This window comes from Nesoenas mayeri (assembly GCF_963082525.1).
Source record: "Nesoenas mayeri genome assembly, chromosome: 1".
Classification (NCBI taxonomy): Eukaryota; Metazoa; Chordata; class Aves; order Columbiformes; family Columbidae; genus Nesoenas; species Nesoenas mayeri.
The window spans coordinates 65,726,892-65,745,765 of NC_137541.1; the positions used below are offsets into that span (position 1 = coordinate 65,726,892).

The following is an 18,874-nucleotide window of genomic DNA, read 5'->3' on the forward strand; positions in this document are numbered from 1 at the left end:
ACCAGCACTTTATAATTATTTGCTGGCACAGTTAAAACTTAGGTAGTTTCCCTTCTTTCTTTTTCCCCATCCTTGTTTCACAAAAGGTCCAAGCAACAGTTCTTCCAGCACTTCCTTCTGGCAAGAGTACTAAGATGTCCTTCACTAGGGAGCTACGAACTCTCTCCTGACCTTTCATTTCTGCTTTCATCTTGCTTAATGCTACCTTGCTGTGCCACACACCCAGCCAGCTTCAGCCCACCACTGCAGCTTAGTACATCTAAAATAACTCAACTGACTACAGTGGAGTCATTGTACATCCACATTGCCGTGAGTCAGCTCGGATGTTGCCCTGTGGCATGCTCTCTTTCCTGTGTGAAGAGAGAGCTGTCTCTTGGGGACAGCATCAGAAAGGAAGGTCTGCCTTAACTTTCAGAAGACATCCAAGCCTCCTCACCTGGTGTCCCACCTTCTGCAGGTGGCTTGGGTCCCCACCTGGGACATTAATGTCTGCCAGAGCCTTTGCCAGCTCCCTCCAGCTTTCGTACCCTGTGCAGAGGAAACAGAAAGAGATCGTCAGAGTACAGGCTAAAAAAAGAAGCCACAGCAGTTACCAGAATAAACTGGTACTTTACAAGGCTGAAAGACCTTTAACACTCTGGAATGGTCCAGCAGAGACCAGGAGTTGTTTACATTACTCAGAGCTGGCAGACTGACAGAGAGAGAGAAATTGCCTTTGTCTTCCTTAAAAGCTCTTCCCTCCTTCTTATTAACTTGTTATATTACAGATTCATCATAGTTCTAAAATGCCATAGATCTCATTAATCACCACAGGACTGGGAACCTCTTTGTAGATCCCTCAGATCTACATTGGTCAAACTAAACAACATCACTTTCTTTTAACTACCAATCCCAAAGCAAAATAAGTGAGACAATAACCAGGTTACTAATCAGCTTAACCATCAAAAGAATGTTATTCTGAATATGCACCTATTTCCATAACAAAAGCTTTCCATCTTATTTTCTTGAAGGAAATGCCAGCAAAGATTGCACCTGATGGAACATTCAGATGTAATGCTTAAAGTATTAGCAGTGATGTGGTTAAGGATGTCATTATTTAAGTGAAGTCAGCTTCTAGGTTCAAAGCAACTTCAACACCCCTCTTCTCCCAGTCTGCTTGATACAGGAGCCAGGATCAATTCTGGTTTCCTTCTACAACTCGGCTGGCCTTCTGGGTTTAGGAGGTACAAAGACGAGCAGATACAACATAACCCTGTAGCTCTCCATAATGTCAGTCCGTATTGCTAATGAGACAAGCGATGGTCAGCAGAGCTCATGCCTCCCACCAGTGTTACAAGGGCTCACACCATGTGTTTTTCAGATCTACTAAACATTTTGGCGTAGAGACAGCAACTATTCAACCTGCCAGCAGCTAAGCATGGTGCCCACCCTGCATGATAGCTTAATTGTGAAGAGCGCAAGTGCCAAAACCTCCATAAGTGCTTGCTTCTCCCAGGCTGGTGGCGGACCCGCTCAATATCCATGTACCAGGGAGAAGAGCCAGGCTCTCTGCCCATTATCTTTAAAAATGGAAGTCATTCCCAAAGCTCTAGGAGTTCCAGAAAAGTCTGAGCCTTGAGACGAATTGTCTGAGACCTCTGCACTGCTCCTGCAGCCAGAAGTGGCGTGGACCTGCTCTGAGGGGGCAGCACAGCCCACTGCTGGGGAAACCACTACTCTTTTGGGGCCACCATACCCATCTTTGCCCTGCCCACCCAACCCAGCAGCACGGGAAACCCCACTGTGACTCAAGTAGGAGCATGCTCCATCAGTTTGCTTCAGAGGGGGCATTTACAAGCCACACAACTTAGATCAACTCCAAAACATCTCTGAGCTATGTAGAAGCCAAGACAAACCCAAAGCAACCCCAAGAACTAGAATTCACCAATGACCCTTCGACAGATCTCCCTCCCTGGATGTTGTAAGCTCTCGGCCTGTTATTGCACCTACAAACAGAGTTGCAAATTCTGTCTCTGCTTGCTCCTGAACCAGGATGCTGTAGGATCTGGCAGAGGTGAGCAGAAAGTGAAGACGTTGAAGTTGCCTCCTATGATGTGGTGGAAAAAAGGAGACAATTAATGAAAAGAAAGTGCAAGAAATGTGGAAAATGTGAAAGTAAGTAGTCAGAGATGCAACTGAGAGACAAGACTTGGAGGCAACTAGGGTGTCCTGCTTCCCTGACATGAGTGTTAGCTTAGACATGTGGGCTTCATTCAGGCGCTGTGAGATCCTGAACAGCCACAAATTTCTGATCTAGGTCTTCCCACCCCCAGATTCTGATCTGAAGCTACGGGTTTAAGTCTATGACTAAAAATATCAGCATCGATATTTTTCTTCTGCAGAAGATTTTTCAGACACTCTGGGTAAGTAATTACTGATTAATGCAGCTAAGCGCACCTTGTGCTTCAGGGACCGACTGTAATGGGAAAGAAGGAGAAATTCTGGTGTCTTCACATAAAATAACGTATAACCAGTGAGCTTCCACCTCCTTCAGAGTAACAAGACAGGAACCACTGTTTCTGAGAGCCCTGCAGCTGGACACATGGCCCCACTTGCAATGGGGCTGAAACCGACTTTGTAGTTTGCATGAAATTCAGCATCCACTGCTTCGAGGGCTCATTGTACCAGTGGGAGAGAGGACCACGTTGTTTTTTTTTTTTCAGAGGAGAGACCCAGAAGAGTGGGACTGGCTAAATTATAAAGGAACCAAAGAAACCAGGAATAAAATAGAAAAATGGCAACAAAAGTCAGTTCAGTCCTGGAGGTTCACTGAGAGAGGACATCAAGAGAAGCAGGGTTTTTTTAATTCTGTGCAGAGGGGAGGAGATTATTTGGTTTAATTGTTAAACTGAGGACTTCACGGCTCTCTGGAATAAGCTCAGGACAAAGTGTCAGGAGCCCTCCTCTCCTGGGAAGAGGATGCTGGCCATCACAGCCAGCCATGCCATTCGTCCCACCACAGTGACTCCTGGTCTCATCTGCACTTTGGCTCCTGCTCATGGCTGGCATGGAACCCGCCCCATGGCAAACACAGGAGCCCGGCTACACACAGGTGGCAACAGCTGACATTCTTCTTGACCCTTGGAAAAAGGAAAGGGAGGCAATTTTCATTGTTGTACAAATATTTACCTAACACTTACATCAGTCAAACATAGAAAAGACAAAACATCTAGGAATTCACCTGGAGGTAGTGATTTCCTTGCTGGGTAATTTGTACTTTGGCAGGCTAATTCCCTGGCATGGTAGGAAATGATTTTCAGAAAATAAGGGGATAAACACCCCCCTCAGAGAAAGTTCTTGGTGCTCCAATTCCTTCTCAAAAGACAGGCTTCCACCTGAGGATCTCCATAAGGGGACCCCTGTAGAAGGACCCAACTTTGTCCATGCTTTCCTCACTAGGAGGAGGGAGTGAGCTATAGAAAAGAGACATAGTTCCTCCAGTTTCCTGCAGTCAAAGACCTGTTGAGGCCAACTGTTGACCAAGGTTTTCTCCCCAGCACAGGCCACAGGAACCCAGGACATCGCCTTGCAGGTATCCCCTCCCGGATGACAGCTGGAGAGCAGAGCCCTGTTGCTAGGTCCACTGCTCTGTCTCAAGAGCACCAGAGTGAGGGGGTCTACCATAGGTTCAGCCCGTCCTTGAGCACTGCTCGGCAGCCCAGCTGGCAGGAGCACTATCTTGATAGCTACTTAAAGTCAACAAGAATACACCTGGAAAAAAAGCAGTAGGGCAGGAACTAAAGTACCTCAGCAAACACTTCAGTATTACTAAGAGGGAATGTCAGAACTGTTAGCTTTGATGGTTTTGTTCTAGCCCCTCTACAAAACCGGTTCTGGTTAGGATGGGAAAAGGCAAAAAGCTGTAAAGGCAGAAATCAAAGGCTTGGGAAGAACCTGTCCCAGAGCCAGGTAAATAGCTGAAGATGTTGGGCCAGGCTTTGTTGCCATTAGCCTGTTAGACAGACACACCAGCTAGCTCCTGGCTTTTCTCTCTTCTGAGCATCACTTCCCACCATTTCCTGAAGCACACTGGTTGTTTTCCAAGGCTGCCTTTTCACCTCAAACACCTCCAACCCTGATGCAGGCCCAGCTTGCCAGAAGCAACCACCAGCCTTGCTGCTGCATACTCCACCTCCTTGGCATCAGTCCCCACAGCCACAAGGGATGGTTCAGGGCAGTGATGCATCCAAAACCCAGCCCAAAGAAAGGCACAGGGCTTTCTGCTGAGCTAGCTTGCTCGACCAAGCTGGCTGGTGGTTACACTAGGACCACAGCAGACTCCATGGAGGGGATGCTGCTGTAGCCAGGGCAGAGCAGCATCCACACTTCCAGTGGCCTGCAGTTACACCACATGTAGTGTCAAATCAGATCTGCCCCTTCACCACCTCTGCCCGCAATGGCACACCTGGCACCAGAGGATGGTGGACAGGGAGATTTGTATGATTTTGTGCCGAGAGGGACTTGATGAGAAAGGATATGTTCTTAAAGGCACTGTAGATGGGCAGAAGGGCAGACAGATTCACAGCAACAACAGGGGTTTTGCCCAGAGTGCATCCAAACTGTATTTTTTATCCTCACTCCAACCTCCAGGACATTTTCCCTATGTGTATAAGCAGATACTTGGTTGACCTCTTTTCTACAAGAAGAGATCCACCTTTTTTTCTACTTTTGTACAGCAGTGGTCCAAGGTTCAAGCCTTACAGGGATCAGCAACTGCCCAGAAATGTGAAGGTGATTCTTCTCTGGAGACAAGGGTTCCTTTTTCTCCCTGTTCCCATCAGACAGGCTGGCAGCTGCCTGTTGATGACCAAAATGCCAACTGGGGCTGTGCCTCAGCTGCCCCTCTGGATTTGGGATAGGAAGCCCTCAGGGACTTGAGCTTGCTTCTAGAAATAGAGACAGGTGGACACAAAGAAAAGAGGCTGAAGAGGAAGCTGAGACAGATGCTGCATCCTATAGTAGAAACTGGCACAAGAGGCAGCCGGTCTGGAGCCAGTTGCCTGTAGAGCCAGTGGACCAACAGTTAAGGGACAGAAAAGATGTAATAAGAGGAAATAAGATGAAGATATTTCTTGCCTTGCGTCCAGTCAGGGCACTATCTGCCTTATCTCAGCTATGCTTTTTACTGCTCTCAGGTTAAAAGTCGGGGAAGGGAACTGCAGGAACAGCACGTGGAGATGGGGAGATCTCATCCAGCAGTCATAACTCTGCCAGAGCAATGCACTTGAAGCCTGGCTCAAGAGAAAAAAACCAATAATAATAAAAATGTAAAAAGCAGAAAGGTGCAGGCAGAGATAATAGCAATACCCAGGGAGCTATTAAGGCCTTGGGGCAGGTGTGTGACCAGAGCTGCTCTGTTTGCAGATTAGATCCATTAAGCTACTGTCGTGCCCCTGGCCCCAGCCAGCACTCCATGTTTCAATTAGCCTGTGAAGGTACCTGGCAATTGTGCAAAGGGGAAATCCCAGACCCACTCAGGTGATCAGCTTCCTCTCTGAAGGAGGAGATTTGATTACTCTGCTGTTGTTACTGCTGCTTACATAGCTGCAAATGCTATTAACGCCCACATGCTGCCCAGCCTTTTTGTAACCCTGCTAAATAATTTCACTCGGCAGCCTCAGGAAACAGCAGGTCCACAGGCTGGTTTGCATAAAAAGCATTTTCCTTCTGATCCACGACCATTTCCCTCCTCTTTTGTTGCAGGGACAGGGCAATAAAAAACTGGCAGGTATGAAGCAGGGTTTTGTTCTTCACTACCCACAGACCCTCAGTATGGTATGATGTTTTTTAATCCTTTCTTGGATTATTCTATTTTTCCTCTTATCCTGGTTTAATTTTTTCAACTTGCTGTTATCCCACAGGACTTCAATGTGATTTGAAATCTCTCCCAGTATAATTCCTGGCTGAACAGGTATGCAATACCCCCAAGTATTACCATCAGGTACCTTGCAAACGTACTAGTCCAAAAGATGCTGCGGAAGGTTGCTTGAAACTCAACATGACCACGTGAGCTCAACTCAGGGAGCTATTTGCAGTCTCTCACAAACATGCATCAAGCCTCCTGTGCTGAGCATGAGCTTCAACTCTACCTCCTGCCCCGGTTATCATTTAGATTATATCCCACTCACATGGCAGTGCACTGGGAGTTCCTTCACCCTGCCACATGAGCTGGACAAACTCAAGAAGTGGGCCCATGCAAATCTCATGAGGTCCAATATGGCCAAGTGCAAGGTCCTGCACCTGGGTTGGGGCAACCCCTGGTGTTGATACAGGCTGGGGGATGAAGGGATTGAGAGCAGTCCTGCAGAGAAGGACTGAGGGGTACTGGTGGATCAAAGACTGGACATGAGCCGGCAACATTCACTTGCAGCACAGAAAGCAAATCGTATCTTGGGCTGCATTAAAGGAGCATTGCTAGCAGGTCGAGGGAGGTGATTGTGCTCCTCTGCTCTGGTGAGACCCCACCTGGAGTTCTGCATCCAGCTCTGGAGCCCTCAGTACAGGGAAGACATGGAGCTGTTGGAGAGGGGCCAGAGGAAGCCACCCAGATGATGAGAGAGCTGGAACAGCTCTGCTGTGAGGACAGTCTGAGAGAGTTGGAGTTGTTCAGCCTGGAGAAGAGAAGGCTCCAGGGAGACCTTACTGTGGCCTTTCAGTACTTAAAAGGGGCCTATAAGAAAGATGGGGACAGACTTTTCAGCAGGGCCTGTTACAATAGAACAAGGGATAATGGTTTTAAACTAAAGGAGGGAAGATTCAGGCTAGACACGAGGAAGAAATTTTTTACAATGATGTTGGTGAAACATTGGCCCAGGTTGCCCAGAGAGGTGGTAGATGCCCCATCCCTGGAGACATTCAAGGCCGGGCTGGATGGGGCTCTGAGCAACCTGATCTAGTTGAAGTTGTCTCTGCCATTGGCAGGGGGTTGGACTAGATGACCTTTGAAGATCCCTTCCAACCCAAACTATTCTATGATGCTGGGTGTCACGGGCAATGAGCTTGTGAACCAGCAACCAAATACTTCTGGACAGTGAGAGCATGGGGACAAGCTGCCATGCTGTGCTGTGCACCCTGGGCAGCTTGTTTTCCTGGCTGCAGCCTGATCGTGGCCATCTCCTTGTCACTTGGCCAAGGCAGTGCTGCATCACACTCTGAGGAATAGGGTATTTAGAGAGTTTGACATGCCTTTCGTACACCCTGACCAGGGCAAACCCCTACTGATAGTGCCCCACGGCAGGGGAAGCAACACCCACCTCTTGGTCCACCACGCACACCTGTGCACAGCCATACAACACTAAGTGTACAAAGCATAAAGATGAGGTGTAAACTGACCTCCTAAAAACAGAGATGGGAGGGAAGGATAAAGTGAAAAGGAACAAACAGCCAATGGTTTCTGGCCATAGGGGTAAGTGAAGGTTAGGTCAAATCATGAATCACAGACAGGGGTTCAGAGAAACTATCAAAAAAATCATTCAAGGGTAGAGCCAGGCCAAGAGAATCTCTCTGGTTACTTATTTATGTCATTAAAAGGCATAGGCAGAAAAGACTGAATGCCCTGCCCTCAGATCAAGATCAGAACTATACTTTCAGAGCTAAAAGGATTCAAGAAGTTATGAAACTTGGTGTTACAGAGGGAGGCCTGCAAACATTTCCATTTCTGGTTAGGGTAGGACTCTACAAATAAGATTTCTGACCTCCTCCAGGGATAAATCACAAGTTAGAGACTGTGTGTGCAAACATAAATTCCTCTATTCCTCCTCCAGTTACAACTCTGCTTTGTGAAAACTGCATGGCTTTGCTGACTGTGAGTTTGCAAACTCTGACAATAAGCCGCAGAACATTAAAACTACATGAAGTATGACAGAGGAAAAGGCAGAGCACTGCATTTGGGAACAAGAGGAAAACGAGCAGAAGTAAGTACCCTGAGCACTCATGCAGTACAACTTCTAGGCTTCAGCCACCAAATAATAACTTGCTGCTGTTGCCCTCTAGGTATAGGAAACGTATTTCATACAGGAAGGGAGGAACTGATAAGCAATGGCTGTGGCACTAACCTGTTTTGTGGAAGATAAAATTCAAATCTTGCTGCTGCTGCTAAAATTTTCCATTGCTCTAGCTGAATCATGAAATCCATCTATGCCACAAGATTATCTGGCAAATACTGCCTGTGTCCTGAAAGCTCAGTGAGGATATGTGCTGCTGGATTTGAGTAAGAAAGCCCATGATGCTGCTATCCGCCAAAATTACAGGGCTGAGCTCATAAAATCAGTTCCAGAAATGTCTCTGTTTCAACCTAGAGTAAAACAATTGCAAACTCTTGCCTATCTGCACTTAACCAGCTGAAGGCAGAAGAGGTTCAGGAGCCAATGCCAGTGTGGAAGGGCAACTATGACCTGCTAAGGTGCCCAGCCACAGAGGCCCAGCTTTGGTTGCCTAATCCACAGGCCCCAAGCAATGGAGACATGTCCTCTCCCCTCCAACCATTTAACTTAACTCCTCCTCACCTTCCTCTCTTCTGCCTCTGCAAAGTTGCTCTAAGGAGCCCTGAGGGATTAGACTGGGGAAGGGGAAAGAGCTGGATGCTTTGTTTTCCAGGCAAAAGTTGACTTAAATGAAGCCTGAGAAGAAAAGCACTTACTGTAGCTTCTAGGAATGTAAGACAAAGACCATGATTTTGACACTGCTAATTTCCACAGCAAAGCAGGGGGAAATACCTTCTATTTTGCTATTCTTCCGCAGTAATCCACAGGTCATCTTAACCACACAAAACATACGTAGAAGTTTTTAAACAATAAAATATGTTTTTAACATTATAGCCATAAGAGCTGTGCCATTAAAATCATTAACGGCTGGCAAGCTCAACTCTTCAATTTACGGAACGTGTGGCAGTTGTCCTGCAATTGCTGTGTGCTTGTCCCCAAGATGTTGTGCTGACTCGATCTGCCTCCTTGCAAGTTACTGCCATCAAAGGCAAACCGTCTCTCACTTCTTACATTCTTCATGCACAGCAACAGATTTCTCAAAACTGCCACAGCCAGTGTTACAAAGAGCTGCTTCCAGTCATACCAAGATTAAGGGTATCTGAGTAGCTCACTTCACAGTAATGCATTTCCCGAGACAGGCTTTTGCCAATCATTGTCTTTAAAACATGGGATTTGCCTCAAATCACTTACTGATGAGAGATCAAGATGTTTGGCTTGCTTGAACTACAATACCTGCAGTGCTTGGAAAAACTGGCAGGTTGACAGAAGAGCACAGAATCAGATGTTTTGATACAAGTCTAAGATTTTATTCTTGCTTTTAAGATCAAAATAACTAGCTACTTTGTGGACCCCGGTTTCGTACTTTTCTTCCCCTCACCTTTTGTTTATTTTTCGGTAAATGGTAATATCTGACATAATTTTTTAACAAAAATACCATTAATCCTGGAACATCTACATGGGTTTCCACCAACTCACTCCCAGTGACCACATCCTCAACTGCTGACTCACACTCTGCAGCTCTGCACAGAGTCTGCCGCCCTTTTTTTTTGTTAAATAAAAGTAATAATAATTTAAAAAATTCCTCTCTGGCCCTCAAGGTGACTAGCATGAAAAGCAGATGTTCCACCTGGTTATGATCACTGAAAGTGGTATTCCTGGCACTCTCCCCTTTGTCTGGAGGCACCAGTGATGCCGTGCCCTTAGGGACACGACAAGCAATAAAGGCCTGTTCTACTGCGGTAACAAGTTAATTAAAGCTAACGTTTGCCTCCATATATCACCAGCTCAGTGCAGCAAATCGGGTGCACTGTACTTGGAGAAAGACCTGGGAGGCTTCTTGCCCACTTTTAATCATATGTACAGCATCGTCATTAACAGCAGTAAGGACTTCTGGCAAAAAAAAGCATGTTTCTAAATGCTTTCAACCATGAATTGTTGCTTTGATGTCCAAGGTACCTGAATAAATGCAGTGAACAAAAAGCAACATATGTATGCAGCTTCCTTCCCCTGAGCACAGGGAGGTACCTGCACAAAGAAAGAAAGAAAATGGAAATTCCACACTCCGCGGTCTTTGCCATCTGTTTTTCTTTTTGTAACAAGACTGCACCCAAGAAAGTTCAACAAGGTCATCCATGCAGCTTTCAGAAAGCTTTGGTAAGTGCATTTTTCTCAACCGTTCCAAACACTGCAGCACACAGACTGCTCAGAGAGCTTTCCAAGAGATTTTTGGTTTTAAACAGGAGCTGTCTAGGATGTGAAGCTGAACATCAACTGTGCACTAGAACTTCGAGTCAGCATTTGTTATTGCTTTACCAAACACAGCTAATGCATTATTTCTTTTATCTTGGATAGGCATTTTCCTAAAGACTCAACAGCTTGCCACTTCCATGTAGATGCAGCATTCCCAAAATATCTATCTGCAGCCTGACTTTCAGTCAAGTTCGGCCGAACTTTGGGCTATAGAATCTTATCTTATTTACCTTATTTATTTTTGTACTCGGTATTTCTATTTGTAATTTTGCTCAAAGCTGCTGTAGCCATTTCCTTCCCCTGAAATCACCTTGAAGGCAGTAATATGCTCCTGCTGAAATGTATTGTTTCCATGGTCTCCGTGAGCATTGTGACAAAATTACCCTGTGCTATCAGTTTTGGTGGTGACTGGAGGCAGTCTAGAGACAAGACTGAAGGAAGAATTAAGATGAAGAACAGGCTGGACAAACATCCACCAGAAATAGCGCAGGTAGGGTTGACCTCAGGTTCCTACTGACCTCTAGGCAAGGAAGCAAGTTAAACTGACACTCTTGAAGGTAATTCCAGAAATACCTTATGATTTGTTTAAATCATTTTTGTTTGCCTGTGTTCTTCAGGGTAGCAGAACAGCTGGTCTTCCCAGGGCTCTGCATGGGATGCCCTGCTCTGACACTGAATAAAGCCCTGAAGACACAGACACCCCTAGATGTGAGACAACACAAGAGTTATCTGACAGCTATGCTGAGGAGGAAACAAAAGCAGGCATACCGATGAATATCAAAACCAGGAAAATAAAACGAGTCTTCTAAATAATAACGAGGAACTGACAGTGCAGTGGTGAGGCATTGCTTTGGTATTGCTTTCTAGGTACGCCATGTTAGAAACAATCTGATGATTGAATTTTGAGTCATATGAAGTCCTTCTATTAATCGGTTTTGGATGAGGCTCTAAAACTACACCAAGAATTTCAGGAACTTGGACACAATCCCTGTGTACAAGTTTACTTCCATGATTCTGATTCAAAATTCAAAACTACAGATTCTGGTTTACACATGATGAAATGTTGATTAAAATGGCAGCAAAAAGCAACCAGAATTTCAGGATATTCTTCAAGAATGTTTGAAATTTCTCATCAGATGCTGACAACACCAAATCTAAGCCCAAAGCTTCATTTGGCCTCTGACCCCAAATGCCAGCCTTCATCTCTCTTTGTGGAGGAACTGTGCATGTGCCTTTCAACGCCACACCACCACCTCTGTTTAGCAAATCTGTGATTTGTAACACTGTTTTCCCCTGAATCACCATCAAATATGGACTGCTAGTCATGGCAGACAAGCATGCAAGATGGCTTAATGGTTTTATACGTTACAGAAAATCCTATGTACCTATGTTTATAGGTATCAAGCCTCAGAGTACTAAGGGGGCAAGGGCATGCTCGAGCTTCTCCACAACACAGGCTCCAAATTAATGTGCACAAAACAAGCCACCAGCCCTCCCTTTGGGCATCCTGCCTCCAAGCAAATGTACACCATGCAATGTGAATGGCTGCAAAGCACAGACACTTGCTTCTGGGCTGGCTTTATTTACACAACACGGGTTGCTATGGGGAAGAATCACAGTTGTGTAAACTCTCTTTATAGAGCTCTTACCCAATGACATAATGCCAGAACGCCAGCTCCTGAAATATTGTTTCTCCTCTTTCTTGACTAAATCCCATGTCAGTGTCCTGCTTTGGGTCCCAAACTGCCTGTGCAATACACTTGGCAAAAATTACTAAGGGTGTGGGAGCCGGGAGGCGCTCACAGAACCCCCTCTTTGTCCCTGACAGAACAAACCTGGAGCCGCTCACAAGCCGAGAGGTAGCTGAACTTTTCAGAGCCGAGACCGCAGGGGCCAGCCAAATGCTGCTGAGGGGCCCCCGTCTTCTGCAAGCAATCCTTGCCACCCGCAGGCATTCCTGAGGGCTTCCAGGAGGTGATCCTTCACCCAGAAGGAGACGGACGGGTTAGTCGCCTTGGAGCTGGGCCAGCCTGCCTTACAGGGCTATCTTGTTTCAGTGGAATATTTACCCATGCTACAGCTTTCTTACCAGAGCATTAAAACCACTCTGCCAACTGCTTACCCTGGGGCTTGCAAGGACTGATGGCAAAATTATTGTTTTCTTTCCAATGCATTGGAAATTTCCGTAAGTCAAGAAGAGGGATTCCTACTGCCCGGCACTCATAGAGCACCAAATGAACTTAGGGACAAATGAAACCATAACAACTGTCCAATCTGCCTCTTCTGTAATTCAGTACAGGAAACTCACACAGTAATTCCTTCACCAGCTCCAGAATAAATATCCAACAAAAATGCCATCTGACATTGGTTATTTACATGCTGATTAGAGATTTCACCCAAACTCTGTTCTCAGCCTCTTTGCTAAGTTTTACTGACCTTTTCCACATGCTCCTGGTATGATTCTTACTGAGCTTCACTGACCGTTCAATTTCTTTCCCTTTCCATGACAGCATGAGTGTACCGCATTCTACAACTTAACCACATATGTCAAAATACCCATTTCTAGCATATTCTGCCAAAACTGAAGGCGAGTGAAAGCAGCTGGCCTCTTTACTGAATTTTGCCAAAGGATTAGTTGTTCATCATCTGTCCTTTGTGTGCCTCTGACCCCAATACCTCACAAAGCTCCAGGTTTTACATAGCTAGGAGAACATCAGACCTCAGCTCTGGTGCCTTGAAATACTACAATACAGTTTATATGCTACACACTGTTTTATGGGAAAAGTTCCTAACATGGTGTCTCCTGGGATGGAGATGAAGACTATGTGTGCCTGTGACTTCCCAGGCTCCACATATAGCCCAGGGCAGTCCGTTCTTAGTTACTCTCTTAAGCTACTGTTTCTGCATGCTAATACAAAGCCACAGAATTGCTGAGGTTGGAAAGCAACTCTGGAAATCATCTAGTCCTAACCCCTGCTCAGAGCAGGGTCACCATCACCTAGAGTAGGTTGGACAGGGCCACGTCCAGTCAGGTGTTGAATACTTCCAAGGACAGCGACTCCATAACTTCTTTGGGCAACCTGTTCCAATGTCTTACCATTTTAACAGTAAAAAAGTTTTTCTTACCTTTAAACAGAATTTCCTATGGTTTCGTTTGTGCCCATTGCCTCCTGTCCTTTCCCTAGATGTCACTGAGAAGAGTCTGTCTCCTTATGCCTTACGCCCTCCCTCAGGTATTTATACATATGGATAAGATCTCCCTGAGCCTTGTCTCCAGCCTGCACAGCCCCAGCTCTCTCAGCCTCTCCTTGTACATCGGATGTTCCAGTCCTGTATTCATCTCCATGGCCTTTGGCAGGACTCAATCCAGCGTATCTGTGTCTCTCATGTGAGGAGCCCAGAACTGGACAGGGCACTACAGATGTCTCACATGGGCTGAGCAGAGTGGAAGGACCATCTCCCTCAATGTGACCTAATGCAGCCCAGGAGGTCTTTGCTGCAAGGGCACATTGCTGGCTCATGTTCAACTTGTCTATCAGGATCCCAAAGTCCTTTCCTGCAAAGCTGCTTGCGCCAGGGCATGGGGTTATTCTTCCGCTCCTTAAAACGGTCTCCCATGGGATTTTTTGAAGCGAGTCCCTGAGCAAGGCAAAGTCTGCTCTCCTGAAGTCCAGGGCTGCTATTTGCCTTGTTCCAAGTTAACACCAGTCTGTTCAGCACATGAGGCAAAAATCATTTTTGAAAGCAGTTTTAAACCAGCTAGTCACCTAAATACATTGATAACTCTGAACCCCAAAAGTTTACAGCTTCACTGCTTTTGAAAATCTGCCTGTAAGTGCCTTGAAAGCAGAAGTCCCAAGGGAAAGTGCTGGGATTTGAGCCAAGCCACACATGTGCCTTTTTAGAGCCCAACCTAAAATAGCAATACAGTTAACTACTTCAGAGTTCACAAAATCGCCGTGAGCCTTCCTCCGTCTTTCTGTGCTCTCCACCTCCCCATTAGAAACCCACCTTCTCCACAGAGAGTTTCAAGACTGTGATCAAAAATGGTGATCCTGAAAAATGAGAATGGAGGGACAAAAGAGAAGGGATTGAATGCTAGAAGGAATAATGAGAAGTCTTGTAAGCTAAGTTTATTATTCATGTCCCTACTATATTAAAGAGATACCAATTTTTTTTCATTCAAATAAAGTAACCACAGAATATTCAGGCTGCCACATCAGCATTTCACAGGATTTAGAAAAGTTGGAGCAGAACGGAAATCCTGTTTGCTACCGAATGTTAAGCCTTTGTCTCTTCTATTTTGGCATACACATAACTGCTACTGCTTGACACACTCTTCTACTTGAAGAATTGATGCCGAAATGATGCAATGGGATTGTCAGCAGCCCACTGTCTTGGAGCTTATCCATCACAAAAAGTCCTGCTGTTATGTAAGATGTCAACAGGTAAACAAACAAAACTGCTCACCTCTGCCAGGTTCATTTATTTGTTGTTCTGCCCTAGATCTCAGTGACAGTTAAGCCAGGAGGAAGACTTGGGGTAGTGCACAAAACGGAGACAGAATCATTTTATTTTAGCTGACACCAAGAATGACACTTAACACACATCACACACTTGATTTTTACCTGCTTTTAAGGATCTGGGCCGCTTGACTGAATCTTATCATGCCTTTTTTTTTTTTTTCCCAATACTGACCGAAATACTAGGTGTTTTTTCAGCACTGGTTTTGACACCTCAGCACTGCAAAGACGAGGCTTTCACCCTGTCTGAAAAGCAGCTGTGTTGATGTTTGAGAGTTCAGTAATCCTAATGGCAGCATCCATGAAGTGACAGGATAAACATCGTGTAAAGTAAACATGGAATAAGTACAAGCCATTATGGCAACAGTGTCAATGGGGATGAGTTAGCACATGAATGTGACTGCGTTCACATAGCTTGTGACATTTGGGCACATCCTGGATGCCGGCGTGCTCTCCTTGACTGTTTTTCAGTCACCATTTGATGGTGAGAATAACACAAATCTGTTTGCTTCCCTGAAGTATCGAGGGGCTTGATTACCTCGCTTTCTAAAAGACCAAAAATGACAAGGATAGAGAGTCTGATTCACAGGGTCTGTGCACTCAGGCTCACGCAGACTTGTTACAGAACTGATGCCAGTCCTATCAGAAAAATCAGGCCCCTGGGCACTCTGAACCTCATTAGAAATAAGAAAAAATGCTTTCTAGTGAATAAAAAAAAAATCTCATATAGGAATCTCTACATCTCTCCAGCTCTGAAGTTGGCAAAGTAAGCCTCAGTGGATTTAACTTCAAATGCTTATAACTTTGCATAATTGGGAAATGTCAGAATAACATTTTTTATGCATCTTTGCATATGATCAAAAGCATGATTGTCACAAAACCAGATGAGGCACACAGCATGTCCCAGACCCTTGGTGAAATCTGGTTGCTAAAGCATCCAGCTGCTTTAAGTGAGCCTTACAGAGGGTTGTCCTTGTTGAACATCTCTAACTGTTATACGTTGGGGCATCTCATATGAAAGAAGAGCTTCATTAGCAACTTTATCCTTGGTACAGACTGTTAAAGAAAATTACCAAAAAAAAAAAAACCCAACATATAATTTTCCATTAAACTCTACAGAATTTTTAGGATGTTTCTAAATTTATAGTCCCATATCTACCCCTAGAAACTCCTGCAGGTCTTCTTCATAAAACCTGAGTCCACTTATGCTACCAACGTGGTAGGGTCTCTGTACAGATAAGCTCAAATGACGAGAAAGACACCACAGGCATAACACTATCTTAAAATTATCAGGAAACAGGAAACATCACACAACAAAACAAAACAAATATTTTTCTACCAACTCTGCAATAACAAGATGACTGTCCAGTTTCTCCCACCCCTTCTCAGATGGTCTCCCCATGCTTTTTATTTAATTTGTTTTCCCTTGTCATGCCCTTGCGCTTTTAGACTCTTCCAGCCTTTGACAGTTTTTGGGGACCACCCAGACCTTGCCAGCTCCCAGTGACCCCCCTGAGACCCCTCCTTCAAGTCTTCCTGCATTTCCTAGTGAACTCTGCCTTCTCTTTCATCAGCTGCCTCTAAGTCCTGCCCCAGTCCTACAGTGCTGGAAAGAAACGCAACCCGATAGCTCTAATAAATGATAGCTAGTTCCTTCTTTCTCTTTCATCTCCTCTTCTCCGGCTGTAAGTGATCTGCCTGCTGCCGAGGCAATGGGCAAGCAACCACCTGGGGCAGGCTGCTATGTCAGGCCCTGAGCCTTACTCCAGGCCAGGTCACCACCTGAGCAGGTTGGCAAGCAAGATGTACTCTCCTAGGTTGCCCAAGCCTCCTGCTGGCACCACCAGTGGAGAAGACCTGATGGAACCTTGGATTACGGGACAACAAGGGTTTTCACCCAATAGAGCACCCACATCTCCCCGCCCTGCACACCCGGAGAGGACACATCCACCAAGAGGGTTTCCCTGGCAGCCTCTCATGCTATCAGAGCTCAAGGCATCGCCACATTTGCTCTGGAGGCCGTGGACAGCCCATGGCTCCCTGACAGCCCAGGAGAAATCAGCCACCACGCCCTGGTCCTTCCCTGCTGGGTGCCCAAGGCTCTTTGCCTGAAAACCCATCAGATTTTGTGACTCATACCTCATCTCATGGTAAAGCTAAGAAAACAGGTACTGACTAGACAGAGAAAAGAATAATTAGCTGTCATACAAGAAGAATTTGCAATCTATCCTTCTTTCACAGGACTTCCCCATCCCTGACGTGAAAAAAAGCACCAATTAAACCATTCCAGCAGACTTCTCATGCCCCAGCAAGGGCTGGGTGTGACAGACACTGAAGGGCTCCATTGAGTCCTGACCTGCTACAGGGACCGGGTGAGCCCTCAGTGGTAACGTCCTTATGGTATAGGGTCACACTTCTTACAGCAAAGGAAGTCCTTCCCCCTTCCAGGTGTGACAAAACATAGCACTGAACTCAAATGGATTGGTGGGAGAAGGATTTGGGGAGACAAAGGTACTTGTGAACCTAGGATGGAGGGCTAAACCCTTAGCGAAATCCAACTGTTTCAACACCATGAGCAAGGCAGGAACCACCGTGGAACACACTTGCTCAGCAACTCAATGTGCAGGCTTTAATCAGGCCTCATGAGACATCAAAATGCAATTACAGTCAAAGAAGCAATATAGGACAGTATCCTGTATTTTCTCTCTTTTAGTAGCTTGCTCCAGTTCGCTCACTTTTTAAATCAAAAGGATGTATTCTAACTGATGGTGTTGCAAACCACAAGCTTAAAAAACAAACCAGGTTATTTTTGTGCTCTTTAAAAAAAATGCAACCACCCACCAGGGATCTTGCCCAATGGTCAAAACTGCCCAGCTGCTCATTTGTGTGCACAGCTGAATACAATCTGCACAGAGCTGCACAGCTATAGGAATGGAAGGAACAGAAAAAAATAAAACAAGTTGCCACAACCAGCAACATTAAAAAGATTATTTTTACCACTCAGTTTCCCAGTAATTAAGGTAGCTTTCTCCCAGTTTTCTGGGCAGTTGAACCACCCTGGAAGCATCAACCCCAACATATTTTAAACCCATGTTTTTGTTTACTCAGAGAGGGCCAATTTTTCATTCACTTCTTACAAGCACTTGCAACACGCCTGGATTATCAAAGAGCTAAGCCTTAGTCAAATTAGGAGAGGGAAAAAAAAAAAGCAATGCTCATGTAATTAACTGTTGCTAAACAACATCAAATACATGTGAGGAGATTTTGATCTGCTCCTGGAAGTTCCACGAGCAAACACATAAAGTGAAATTAATATGGTAAGTTATTTATTGCAATTTCTTCACTCAACTCTGAGAGCTTCTGCCAGAAATACAGTTCCTGTGCATGGAGCAGAAACCACAGAGGCCCGCCTAGGGCTACTCAGTACGCAGATATGGTCCAAACTTATTGAATGCTGCTGGTTTCAATTAGGGACCAGAGCTGGTGCTTCAACTCAGTCTTACAAAAAACCAAAAAAAGGTACAGCACATGCACTGTACCTCCCTGTGCAGGAAATAAAAGCCTTACATAGGAATTTAGTAATGAGCAGATTAGACCATTGGTTCATCCCATCAGATAGTCTACTTTTGACCAGTGGCCAACTTCTGATGTTTAAAAGGCAGAAAAAAACAACCTTCAAAAGTACTTTTAGACATATCACTTTACAAAGGAGGAAAAAAAATGTCCTCGTGACCTATGCAAACAGGCAGCTTATGCCCTGCAGCACAAATTGTGATTACTCGTCTCTTACCATACCACACATAGTTGCAAGTGTTATTATTAGTCATGAAATTATCCAGCCCTTGGAAAAAAAAAAATCCAGCCACACTACTTGCATCATTGGTTCCTGCAGCACTGAATTAACTAGGCTGAAATTACCCTGCACACACATGATACCTATTTTACAAATAATGCTTTTTAATTTAATGGTGTAACTCCTTTATGCTATGGGGCAGAAGGAAACCAAGAAACTTAATTCATTTCTAGAGCCACTTTGAATTCTGCTGTAGGATCAGCTTTAACCCTTCTCTTTTCATGGCA

The 18,874-nt window shown here is 45.2% G+C and overlaps 1 protein-coding gene across 1 annotated transcript in view; it reads right to left on the reverse strand.

Annotated features, from left to right (window-relative positions):
- B4GALNT3 (beta-1,4-N-acetyl-galactosaminyltransferase 3) overlaps nt 1-18,874 on the reverse strand; it is a gene marked incomplete at both ends in the record, with an annotated part of 66,255 nt that overhangs the window by 24,351 nt on the left and 23,030 nt on the right. Inside the window, one exon of the mRNA XM_080353835.1 lies at nt 437-528. Coding sequence (XP_080209961.1) covers nt 437-528 — 92 coding nt within the window. The remainder of the gene's footprint in view (nt 1-436; nt 529-18,874) is intronic.